The sequence below is a fragment of the Marmota flaviventris genome, chromosome 11 (genome assembly GCF_047511675.1).
Source record: "Marmota flaviventris isolate mMarFla1 chromosome 11, mMarFla1.hap1, whole genome shotgun sequence".
NCBI lineage: Eukaryota > Metazoa > Chordata > Mammalia > Rodentia > Sciuridae > Marmota > Marmota flaviventris.
The window spans coordinates 92077343-92091085 of record NC_092508.1 but is presented as its reverse complement, the minus strand read 5'-3'; the positions used below and the strand labels follow the sequence as shown (position 1 = coordinate 92091085).

The 13743-nt window shown below is 32.4% G+C and overlaps 1 protein-coding gene across 1 annotated transcript in view; it reads left to right on the top strand.

Moving 5' to 3' along the window:
- The window catches only part of Thsd7b (thrombospondin type 1 domain containing 7B), a 705560-nt gene that overhangs the window by 167832 nt on the left and 523985 nt on the right, over positions 1-13743 (top strand). The window contains exon 2 of the mRNA XM_027936850.2: positions 654-1464. Within this exon, the coding sequence (XP_027792651.2) occupies positions 654-1464 (811 nt within the window). The remainder of the gene's footprint in view (positions 1-653; positions 1465-13743) is intronic.

Here is a 13743-nt window from a genome sequence, read left to right as displayed (position 1 = left end):
CTGTATTAGTTTAAGTTTTTCTTCATGCAGTTTCCTCTGTAAGCACCAACTGAAACTGAGGACAGTTATTTAGAAAATGAAAATATATTTAGGATACTTCAGCAAGTTATTTTTTAAAACATATTTCTCTTCTGAGTCTCTTAGGGTATGAACTAAATCACTGGAAACATGAAAAATTCTGCTTTATTAAAATCCTGGCTTTAGGGCTTTGCTTTAAATGAACCATTGCCTAACTAGAAAAATATTAGTATTGAGCTAGATATATAGGCTTTGGAACATAGTAATTTTAATGGGAGCAATCATTTATTAAATGTGTATTGTCTTCTTGGCACCACATTGTATCATTGATCCTCATAACTGCCGTACAAGTTGGTGCATTTATTATTTTTAACCTAATGTAGGTAAGGAACTAAAGTTTGGAAAGTTGAAGTAATTCTTGCAAGTTTACACTACAGATCAGAGGCGGAATGAGATTTCAACAGGAGAAAACTGAGGCAGAACCCCCATTCTTAACTGCTACATTAAGTCTGTGTTCCACTGAAGTTTATCATTTCACACTGATTGGGTTGGGAAGTGTGTAAACTGATCTCCATCTTCATGTGCGTAGCAGAATGTGTCTCTTAGTATCCACACCCTTGTTTTTCTGCCTGTAGGTCCCTGGGGAAGGTGTACAGGAGACTGTGGGCCGGGAGGAGTCCAGAGTCGTGCAGTATGGTGTTTTCACGTTGAAGGGTGGACAAGTCACTTATCTAACTGTGATGAGAGCAGCAGGCCTCCAACGGAAAGAAGTTGTTTCCGAGTCTGTGACTGGCACAGTGACCTCTTCCAATGGGAGGTTTCTGATTGGCACCACTGTGTGCTTGTTCCTTATGCCCAGGGAGAAGTCAAGCCTAGGACTTCTGAGTGTGTGACCGCTCAACACGGACTGCAGCACCGAACAGTACGCTGTCTTCAGAAGTTGAACAGAACCATGGTGGCCAGTGACATCTGTGAACACTTTGCCCCTCAGCCCCCCACAGAACAAGCTTGCCTCATTCCTTGTCCCCGAGATTGTGTTGTATCAGAGTTCTCCCCATGGTCCAAGTGTAGCAAAGGATGTGGGAAGAAGCTGCAGCACAGAACTCGGGCGGCCATCGCGCCCCCTCTGTATGGCGGTGTGCAGTGTCCCAATCTGACCGAGTCCAGGGCTTGTGATGTTTCCATCTCCTGCCCTCTTGGGGAAGAGGAATATACTTTCAGCCTTAAGGTTGGACCGTGGAGTAAATGTAGACTTCCTCATCTTAAAGAAATTAGCCTCAGCGAAAGAACTGTTCTGGATTTTAGCTCTGATTCGAATGAGCAAGTCACCTTTAGACATCAAAGTTACAAAGCACATCACCATTCGCAGCCCTGGGACATAGAGATTGGCTATCAAACTCGACAGGTTTGGTGTACTAGAAGTGATGGGAAAAATGCCCTGTTGAGGTAGGTGGTCTTTCAGTGCTTTCTTTAATTGGCCTAAACTATTTTCTTATGTGATTTTATAAGGCTTTTTGGTGATTTTCTACAAAGGGAAAATTGTAATAAAGTTTATAACTTGGGTTTTTAGAAGTTTCATTGAAGAAATTTTAAATTTCCATTAAGAAATGTTAGAAGTCTCATAGTCAAAGCATCCATGCATTAAATTCTAATGTGATTCCTAGGGTGGTCATAAAGGGAGGTCAGCCATTTCCACATTTTATCAAGATAACAACCAATAGAAACACAGGTCTTTTGTTAGTTTAATAATCAGTATAACTGAGTATTTCTTTATAATAATTAACACATTCAAGTTCACTCCCAAAATTGTCATGGGAATTATGTCAATGTTTATTTATTTTTTTAACAATGATTTTGCTTTTTAAAATTTGTTTTGCAGAGTTCACGTTTTTTTTAAATGAAAATTCTCTCACCTCTGAGTTGTTGATTTTTTTAAAATATTAGTTAAAATACCAAAAGTTATTCTAATAGGGCTTTTTTTGGTATTGAACTGATAAAAAGGTCAACTTACCCCAGCAGTAATTAGAATTACCTATCTATAAATGGAATTAACTCTTAAAAGCAAAAGTTTAGATTTGAAAATTATATCTACGAAAATGTGGTCTCCTTAATATCCCATACTGTTTTTTCTGCTGTGAGTATTATAAAGAATTTTCTTATTCACTTTACTTGTTTTTACTATATATATTTTTTAAAATTAGACTTTATTTTTTAGATCAGTTTTAGGTTTTCTGGTTGGGTTATGAGGGTAATGCTTCCTAGAATCAATTGGAAAGTATTTTCTCTGCTTCTTTCTTCTGAAAGAAATTTTTAAGAGTTGGTATAATTTTTTTCCTTGAATATTTATAAATTTATTTGCATAACACAAATTGTGATGTTTTCTTTTTTGGATGGCTGTTAATTATTGACTGAACTATTTAATGTATTCACACATAATTCAGATTATCACTTGTCAATATCAATTTTATTAGATTGTGGCTTTTAGGGAATTAGTCTAATTCATGTAGATGTTTAGGCATAAAGTTGCTCTTAATAGTCCTTTATTGTCCTGTTAATAGTTATAGGATCATTAGGGTATCATTTTCTTTCATTTCTGATATTAATAATTTGTGTCTTTTTTGTGGCTAGTTACCCTGAATAGAGCTTTATCAATTTTGTCAGTATTTTCAAAGTACTCACTCTAGGTTTTAGTGATTTTTTGTCCATTGATTCCCTCTTTCTAATTAATTTGATTTTGCCTAAGATCTTGATCAATAATAATTTTATTGTTTTTAGATTATGAAAAATATAAAGTTAAGATATTAATATAACAGACATATTAAATATTATCTAAAAACAGAATCAACATACATTTTAAAAGAATATGAATTTAAATAGGAAAATTTTAATTATTTTCTTATGATTGCTTTATATTTACTCTTTTTCTAGTTTCATAACATTATCAGTTTTTGATATTTTTTAATTTTTTTTCTTGATGTATTTTGCTACTCAGGTAAGGTATATATCATGATTGCAATGTCGTCTTGGAGACTTAACCTCATTATTTTATAATGTCCCTATTAATCCCTGACAATTTTATTTTTTGATGTAAATTCTCCATTTTCTGAAACTATTAGAATTACTGTATTTGATTAGTGTAATTATCATATATTTTTCTTCATTCTTAACCTTTTAATCATCTGTGTATATATTGAAAGTGGGTTTCTTGTAGTTGACATGTAGTTGGATCTTCTTTTATTCACTGTCTTTAATTTGTATATTCAGACTATTGAAGTTTAAAGTGTTTGTTGAAATACTTGGATTAACATCCACCATATTTTTTTTACCATTTTCCATTCATTGATCTTGTTCTAGTTGATATTATTCTATTTTGGGGGGGGAGGGTTATCAGGGATTGAACTCAGGGGCACTCAACCACTGAGCCACATTTCCAGCCCTATTTTTGTATTTTATTTAGAGACAGGGTGTCACTGAGTTGCTTATCGCCTCACCATTGCTGAGGCTGGCTTTGAACTTGAGATCCGATCCCCTCATCAGCCAGCCTCCCAAGGTGCTGCTGGGATTACAGGCATGCTCTACCATGCCCGGCTGATATTATTCTATTTTATCTTTGCTCTTAGAGTATCATTTATATTTTTTAACCTTTTTTGATGGTTTCCCTAATGTGCTTGCAGGAAAATTGACTTTCAAACAAGACCCTGTGCTTTGCAAGTTGTGTAGGTAACTTATAGCAGTTTTTCCAGTTCTTCCAGCCAGCTATCCATCATACTATCACATCATTCATTTCACTTATTTATAACCTATAATCACTAAATACATTGGTGCTATCATTTTAAACAGTTTTTAATTATTATATCAACTATGGATAGGGAAAATAAAATATTTTATTTTATCTTCATTTTTTTCTCCAGTGACCAATCTTTGTTTTCTAGATTTGATCTGATCTATGTTGTTTCTCTTCTCTGAAGAACATATAACATATTTTTGCAAAGTCAGTCTACTGGTGACAAATTCTCTTAATTTTTGTTTGAGAAAGCCTTATTTCTTCTTCATGTTTGAAGGATAATTTCATTGGACATAAGATTTAATTTGATAGGGGTTTTTTTCTTTGAATACTCTAGTTGTTTTTACCATCTTCTTTAAAAAATTAGACTTTTTTTTTTTTTAGATCAGATTTAGATGTTTGAAGTGCATAGTGTTTGAAGAGAAGGTTGCTATAATTCAGATCCTTTTCAGTTGGATAACATGGATTTTCTTCTATTATCTGGCTTATTTCCAGATTTTTTTACCTTTGGGTTTGATTTTCTGAAGTTAAAATATAATTTGCCTAGATGTCATTTTTTGATATTTACCTTATGTGATATTTCCTGAGCTTCATATTCTTATGATATGGTGTCTGATATTAATTGTGGAAAATTATCTCCCATTACTGCTTGAAATATGTTTTTTCGCCTCTTTTTTCAGTACTGGTGGTTAAACCCTGAGCCCTAAAATATTTTTTTCTCTTCTTTTCTCTCCTTTTTCTCTCTGATATTCTCATGTGTACGTGTTTCACCATTTGTAATTATACTACATTTCTTGGATATGCTGTTATTTACAAGGTTTTTTTTTTTTCCTCTTTTTTTGCATGTTTGGAAATTTCTATTGACATTTCTTTAAGCTTAATGATTCTTTCATGGTCTGTCTATAATCTCTGGACAGGCCCATCAAAGACACCTTTCATTTCTGTTATAGTGCCTTTAATTTCAGTCATTTTCCCATTCCTTTTTAGAGTTTCCCTTTCACTGCTTACAGTGCTCATCTGTTCTTAAATATTGTTTATTTTTCCTGCTAGAATCTTTATTATACTAACCACAGTTTTACATCCCTAGTCTGATTACCCCAATATTGCATTGAATCTGGCCCATAGTCTAGCTAGAATACCATGTTAGTCCATTTAAGATTCTTAATTTATTTTTTAAATATTGTTATTCATCTTTTGGTATACCATGTAATATCTTATTAAAACTGGACATGATACACTGAGCAAAAGGACCTGAGCTAAATGGGTCTTTAATATGAAGTTTTATGTTCACCTGGTTTGGAGCTACACCAGGTCTGTTTTATTTGTTAGGTGTCAGAGGCTAAAATTTAATTGGTCTCCTCATTTCTTTTTGTTGATTTTTTTGTTATTATACTTTTTCCTATTATCTGTGAATTGTTACAAATACTTCTTCCTAAATAAGGTCTGAAAGATGCAAATATTTCAGTTGTAAACCGGTAATAAGTAGAGAAGCCATATATGTGATGTGCTAAATTTGGGGGATAGGGGAAGTTTCTGTAGTCCTGTTATTTGGACCTAATATTTTACCAAGCTTGAGTCTCTGGGTGTTGATATTATAAACGTTTTTTATCTCCCATCCTCAAATTTAGGTAAAATAAGAAGGTCATAAGGAGCTAGAGATGAATATTTTTCTTCTCCCATTTTGATTAAGGTCTGGTAAAATCTCAGTTGGTTTGGCCATGGTAAAATAGTTTCTTTGAGGGAAAATCTTAAGAAAAAAAAGAATTCTCTGGGTCACTTCAAAATGTCTAATTTTTTTCCTCCCCCTACTGGAAGCGTAAAGAGAATATTCTCTGATTTTTCACAGTGGTTTTTTTTTTTTTTTTTCTTTTTTGAGTAAAACTCATGAAAGTATCTAGCCCCCACTAGGGTTGGTGCCCTTTGAAGTTTCTGCCAGGCTTATCTACTTCTAACCTCCAGTAATTGTTAATCATATTTTAAAAATTGTTCTGCCCTGATGTTGACCCCATTGGTGATTTCTGTTCCTGGCTTTTCCATCAAATAACTTATGACTCTTTTTATCTGATACTTGTCTCTCCAATTTGAGGGGCAGTCATTTGCCTTTTGACTTCAAGTCTCTGATGGATCTAAGAAGGGTTGTTGATTTTCAGTTTGCATCACTTTTTTCTTATTGTGAGCATAAGAGTGACTTGCTCCTAATAGCTCTGAATGGAAGAGAGAATTCTCCATGATTCCTTTTGCATCTTAGATAGTATTTTAAACCAAAACAGCTTCCTTTGCACCATTCCATGAAATCAATAACATTCATTCATTTAGTAATCAAAGATTATGAAATGACTCATACACTATTATGAAAATATTAGAGTATTATAAAAATATATTATTAAGTGAGGCCATCTCTATTTCTGTAACTTCCACTTCCCAAAGCAGAAATGTTACTCTTGACAGCTGTGTGATCATGTAGTCAACACTATTGTCTCATTTCTTTTCAACTTGATGAACTGTGTTGACATTGCCTAATAAAGGAATTTTGCTAAAAAGCTCAAATTCATCTCTGAAAAAATACACATTGTTTTCTTTTGTGGATTTTATGCATTCAGAAAACAGTGATATTTTTGTGCATCTGTTCATTTCTAGTATGAACTTTAATCATTGTAATTTATCCTGATATAGATTTCTTGTACTCTGTACTTATATCTAACTTCAGATCTATTTCTTTTTGGTGATCTCCATGATACTCTAGGGACAAGAGGCATTTTGTTTTATATGTGTTGACTATGGTTGTCATCACATTTGGAATAAGAAGGGCCTATCTTTAGTACCATAATATAAGCTCCTGGTCTTGCTTTGCTGAAAGTCACTTTCTCACTCTAGAACACTACAGAGCTATAATTAATGCCCTTTATTAGCTATCTCATTGATCATTGTGACTTTTTTATAATCACCTTAAGTGGTTTTCCCTTCACAATTATTATTTGCAATGTGGTAGGCTGTTGTATTGTTCTTGGTGCTCCTCTGCTCCCTCATCATTGATTTCTCTCTTGTGTTTAAAGATATTTTGTTTTTAATTGTCTCAGCTCATATGTTAATTTTTGTCTTATTTTGACAAGATTTTCTCTCAAGTTCCACTGTTGCATTTTAGAATAGCTGCTGTACAGCCTGTTCATCATTTTTGCCCAGATAGAATTGATACCATTATCGACTTTTTACACTAACTTATTTTGTGAAATTAAATAGATTATTCAGTTTTTGTCTTTGTTTCATTCTTTTTCCATTTTTTCATAGAAACATATCTGATTAAGATATCTGAGTTGTAGACTAGTCAGACTGTTTATGAGAGCAGTGAATCATATTGTTTTTGAATAAATCTCAGATGAATGTGTTTTACTTTGATACAGAGGAGCATGTGGTATGGACAATCTTTAAGAGCTCTAATCATTTGTACATGTTAAACATACTTTAAATTCTCAGACCACTTTAATAATATAAATATTCTGTAATATCCCTGTAAAGGAGCATCCAAAATATAATAAATTTTAAATACTATATAAAGAACCATCAGCTCAAAAGCTCAGATCTTATTTTTACTTTGTTTGCTTGTTGCTTTTTCTTTTTTAATATGTACCACTAAAGTAGATTTGGAAATAAATTTTCCATTTCTATTCATCCCCAAACATGAACAAATACAGACCCCAAACAACACAAGTCCTTTTCATAATTTTTTCTTTGAAAGTAGTTGGGAAAAAATGGATATATTTCCTTTTGTTATGCTGGTGAGAATGCAAATGGAGGACATTTACTTTTCTTTTCCCCAATTCATTTTCAGTTTCATACTTTGTTTCCCCCCTCTTCATCTATACTGATATAATTTTAACTTGAATCTTTTGGATATTGATAGGTTTTTAAATCAAAACTATACATGGTTATACTCAGAAGAGTGAGTGAATTCCTTCATATATACATTCACCACCACCTCACTCCACCCCCGTCTTCTATTTCTTGCAATTAACCAGTTTCCTTGATTCAACCTTCCTTCTTTACATCTTCTTACTTTCCCTACATTCGTTCACAAAAGGTAGCACCTGGTACTGAGTTTTCCACTTAGTGTTATTTACTGGGAATTGCTTCATATCAGTTACTCAACATCTTTCCCATTCTCTTTTACAGTTCCATAGTCCTTTGTTGTGGTGTGCAGCCATAATTTTATTTGAACAACTTCTTATGCATGAATATTTAGGTATATTTGAATAATTGACAATTACAAATACTTTTGTCAATAAATTAACTTCTGCATACCTATTTTTGGTATTTTTGGGAATAATCGTCAGGGTAATTTCCTAGAAATGTGATTCCTGGGTAAAAAAAAAAAAAAAAAAAAAAGTAAATGCATTCAAATTTTATAAGATATTCCTAATTCTTTCATGGCGGTGTTGACTGTCAAATTCTCTTTCATGGTGGTCTTATTATCACTCACATCTGCTAAGTTACATTTTGCCATTTAAAATAACATTTCTCAGGTCTTGAGGATTACACATGGATCTATTGTGAGAAGGGCATTATCTTACTGTCATAAGGTTTATATATTTATTTCTGTGTTTGTGCACATGTGTGTATTTTGTATTTAATCATATTAAAGAGTTGTGTATCCATCCATTTCTTTTTTCTTTTACTTAATGTTTGTATTACTAATAGACATTGATTTCTGTCAAAAAGTTTTCCAGCATCTTTGTAGATAATCACATGATTTTTAAAATTTAATTATTTGGCAAATTGTGTGAATAAATTTTCTGATAATGAATCATCCCTGCATTCTATAACACCCTCCACTTTGACGTTTTCTTATTGCTCTATCAAGTGGAAATATTATTATTACATTAGCTTTGTAAAAAGTGTGGGCATTTTTTTCCATTTGTTGTTCATATGTTCTAAACAACTTACATATTATTGAGAATATATGGTCATTAAATGTTTGGTAGAATCCCTTTTTGAAACCATCTGTGCTTGATTCTGTTTTTGTGCATGCATAAAGTATTTCTTTGAAAACTCTATTTATGTTGGGTTTAGTTTTGGTCTGTTTGTGCTGGATTACTTTTGATAGACTGTATTCTTGAATGACTCAGTTCTAGATTTTCACATTTATTTTCATAAATATATATATATATATATATTCTTTATCAAGAGATTCAGTTGCTCCATTTTATACTTTTATGTGTTTTTTTCTCTCTTTCATTATTGTTTAATATAGTTAATGCTTTGCTTGTTTTTTTTTTAAATTTTTAACAGTATTTTGGGTTATTAATGTGATCTACTGGTTTTATGATCTCTACCTTATTGATTTCTTCATGTTTCTTTACTCTTTAGTTCCTCATGGTTCCTTTGTATTTTATTGTTGTTATCTTTCCAAAGTTTAGAATAGAGGTTTGATTAATTTATGTCCAGTTGTACTGATATACATATTTTCTTTGATCACTGCTTTAAGTGGATTCTATAGACACTGACATGTAGTATTTTACTGTAATTTTTATAGAAATTTGCTATTTTCTCTGTCTTCTTTCAATGAATTTTTTAATGCAAACCATTTTAATTTCCAAATAAAATGGACATTTTCTTTTTCTTGCTTCTAGTTTTATTGCTTTGTAGGCAGAAATAATTGTTTATGTTTGCTTTATAGAAAATATATTTTCTATTATTGGTAATGAGTTATTTCATAAATGTGTACACACAACATTTATTGATTATACTTTTTAGGTTTTTTAATAATTAGTATTTTTTCTGTATTTTAGTTAGTTGTTTTTTTTTTTTTAATCACTGTGACCTAAATACCCAACTTAGAGGAGGAAAAATTTTTTGGGCTCATGGTTTCAGAGGTCTCAGTCCATAAATGGCCAACTCTATTGTTCTGGTCCCAAGTTTAGTCAACACACCATGCAGGAAGGGCCCAGGGGAGGAAAGCTGATCAGCTAATGGTGGGGTCAGGAAGTAGATGGGGGTGCGGGATCAGCAAAGGGTTTCAGTAAACATATACCCTTCCAGGGCACATCCCCAGTGAACTGCCTCCTACAGCCATGCCCCACCTGTCTACAGTTACCACTCAGGCAGTCCATTCAAAGTAGGATGGACTGTTCAAGTTACAGCTCTCAAAATCTAATCTGTCTTAACTTTCCTATGCAGGGATGTAAATACATCACAGTGAATCTTTACATCATGTACCACCACCACAAGGCTGGGATTCTAATTAGAATAAGATTTACTTCATGTTTGTAAAAATATGTCAAAATATACTCTACTATCATGTATAATTATAAAAAACAAATTTTTAAAAAGTAGTTTAAAAAAATCTAATCATTCTGTCTGCATTAACAAAGGAACGTTTTGGGAACACCTCATACCTAAACCATAACACTCTACTTGGTCTGTTTTATAGTGAAAAGAGTTGTTAGAGTCTCTGATTATTTGTTTATATCTATTTCTCTGGAAATTTCTATATGTTCTCTATACTTTGTTCTTCTGTTATTTGGTTCATATCAAAACTGCTGTTTTTATTGTGAAATAATAATTTTAATATTTTAAGTATCTTTGTCTCTTCTAATGCTCTTTATTTGAACTTTGTCTGTAATTAGGATTGCAAAAATATAGATTTTTTTGTGTGTTTAAATTTACCTTACAAATCTGTGTCCATCTCCTTATTTTCTGCTCTTTTGAATCACACATTGTTAGGTTTGTCTCTTATTCAGCAGCAGCATGGTTTGGGCTTATCTTTATGAGTCAGTACAAACACTAAAATTATTTTATTAAATTAATTAACTTTACACTTATTAATGACTCTTTTCTCTGTTCTCAATTCTGTCATTTTATTTTGTAATTATAATAGGTATAACTTTACATATAACATATGTTTACTTGTTTCTTTGGGGAATAGTTTTTGATTTTTAAATGTAATTCTTTTATCTATTTAGGAATGGTAGACTTTGCATTTTAGGGGTTGCCTTTATATTTAACACTTGTTGTAATGCCCTTAATCTGTCACCTTTTCTACCCTAATGCTTTATTAATTATTATATTTGTTTTCAATGATTAGCACTTACTACCTATAATCTTACTCTTCGTTCTCTATTTTCTATACTTGTCTTTCCATATTATCCATTTTACTTTGTTAGAGAATGTGATATTTACATATTATTATTCTTCCCATTACATGCCTCATTGTTATCTTTTCTGTACAGTTATGTATTTGAAATGCTTAACTTCAGTCATTTTACTAAAGATTTCAAAGTGTTTTAGTCAGCTTTTTCATTGCTGTGACTTAAAGACCGGATAAGAACAATTTTAGAGGAGGAAAAGTTTATTTGGGAGCTCATAGTTTCAGAGATTTCAGTCCATAGATAGCTGGCTCCATTCCTCTGGGCCTGAGAAAACATCATGGGGGAAGTATGTGGCCCAGGGAAGTAGCTGACAATATGTTCAGGAAGCAGAGAGAGACTAAACTCAGCTCACCAAATCTATCCCCCCTAGGTACATCCCGATTGACCCACCTCCTCCAGTCACACCATACCCACTTTCAGCACTTAATCTCATCAGGGATTAGTTCACTAATTCAATCATTCCTTCTCCAAACCTTGTATTGTCTCAGACATGAGCTTTTGGGGAACACCTAATATCTAAACCATAACACCAAGTTATCTTTGCTTGGATAAGTCTCAACTTCTCATGGATTCTTGAGGAAGTTCACAATGTATAATATTTCCTCAGTTTGTTAAATTCACAACTGAAGAGTGGTTTATTTATATATAATATTCTTACCTTACACTTTCTTATTACTTTTCTTGAAAATGCAACTTCACTACAGCCTTGACATGTGTGATTCTTGTTTCGTTTTGTTTTGTTTGTTTTTGAGAACCCTCTGCTGGTTTAAGTTTTTTTTTAATGCATTTTTAAGTTATTCCATCTTTTTTTTTTCCTGAAAACTTGTTCTCCCTTTATTTTTTAAGGCTTAACAGTTTTACTAGTATGTACCTAAAAGTTGATTATTCTGGATCACATTTCTGTGGTATGTGGCATATACTTTCAATGTATAGAATCAGATCTTTTATTTTTTTTTTAATGGGAGGAATAGGTGAACTCTAGATAGGGCAGAGAGGTGGGAGGGAAGGGGTGGAGGCAGGACATTAGCAAGGATGACAGAATGTGATGTGCCGCAGTCTGGCTGGGCACAAATCACCCCCCGGTTCTTTTGCTGCAGCTGGACTGCGGCAGTGATGGACATCATTATCCAAAGTACATGTATGAAGACATGACTTGGTGTCAACATACTTTATATACAAACAGATATGAAAAATTGTGCTCTATATGTGTAATAAAAATTGTAATGCATTCTGCTGTCATTTATTTTAAAAAATCAATTAAAAATTGGGGGTTATAATGTATATATCACATAATATACAATATATAATATGTAATATATGTTATATTACATATATAAAATGTATAAATATATATATATATATAAAAATAATATATTTCATATAATATATATATTTTAAATAGTCACTTGGTAGAGTGTTTTGATTTTATCAAGGACATGAAATATATATAAGTTGGACCACTCATTTTCCATATTATTTATTTTCTCTTTTTAATTATTCCACTTTAAAAATAAATTAGAGCTTTACAGTTATACATGGTAGTTGGGTTCATCTGGACCAATTCATACATGCATGGAAATTGATTTCAGTTCATGACCCCCCTTTTTCCCTTTCCCATTTTACCTCCCATCCTCCCTCCCCTTTCCTATTCTTCTTTTACTACTGTACTTGACTTCCTTTCACTAGTTCTTTAATTTATATTTGATTGGTTATTTATATTATCCTTCACTCCCCCTTTCCTTTCATTTATTTTACTGTAGCTTTTGCATATGAGAGAAGATATTCAACCTTTGAGTTTCTAACTTTGTCCTATTTCAGTTAGCATGATGATGTTCTCTATTTCTATCCATTTACTGGCAAATACCATGATTTCATTCTTTTTTATTGATGATTAGAACTCCATTGTGTAGCACAATTTCTTAATCCATTGATCTCATCTATTTTACTTCTTCCTCATTTCTTTTTTTTCTTTTTTTTTACAGTTCTTTTTCTTTCCTTTAATATGCTCTATTTCCTTTGGATGTGTCTTTCTTGTGCATCTTTTAATTCAAAATTCATTTTTGAAATGATTTTTTCTTTTATTTTCTGAGAACAATCAACTCAAGGTCCACCCCCATCCCCAAATATTTGAGGATGTTTTCTTCAGTGTAGTGTGTTGTATTATATAATTTTCTCAGCTTTATGTTTGCTTTGGAGGAGATATTTTATTAGTAGAAACTCTTTTACAATTTCTAATACTGTATTGAAGTTGCAGTGTGTTTTGGTTAAATTTCTGTCCATTTCATTAATAGGCCTTCTGATTCAAAAGCAATTCTTTTGTCATTTCTGCCTTCATTTGTGAAGTTTCATTTATGGATATTGCTTCTGGTAATGTTATTGAGGAAAGGATACCATGTCTTATTTCTCCTTAATTCCCTCCCAATTTCCCTTTTTTCTTTTTTCTGTCTCATCTCTAAGGATTAACTACCAGCCCTTCTCTCTTTATGTGATTATCCCTCAAAGGAATGCTTCTCCAGGACTGCCTTTTCAGTCCCATACACTTCACAGCTTTTCTCAGTATCTGTGTTGTGATTCAGAACTGCCAAGTTCTGACCTGTATTCTGTGTTTTGAAGTCAGTGGTGAACTTTTCTATTTTGAAAGTGATCTTTTTCTATGTTTCATCTAAGTCGCTTATACCTCTGTAGCCCTTTTCATGTAATATCTTGGGACTCACCTCTTCTTTTCATACCCACTGGGTTGGCTCTATCATGTATAATCTGTTAGAATTTTTTTTTCACATATATAATTTGGAGGTGTGT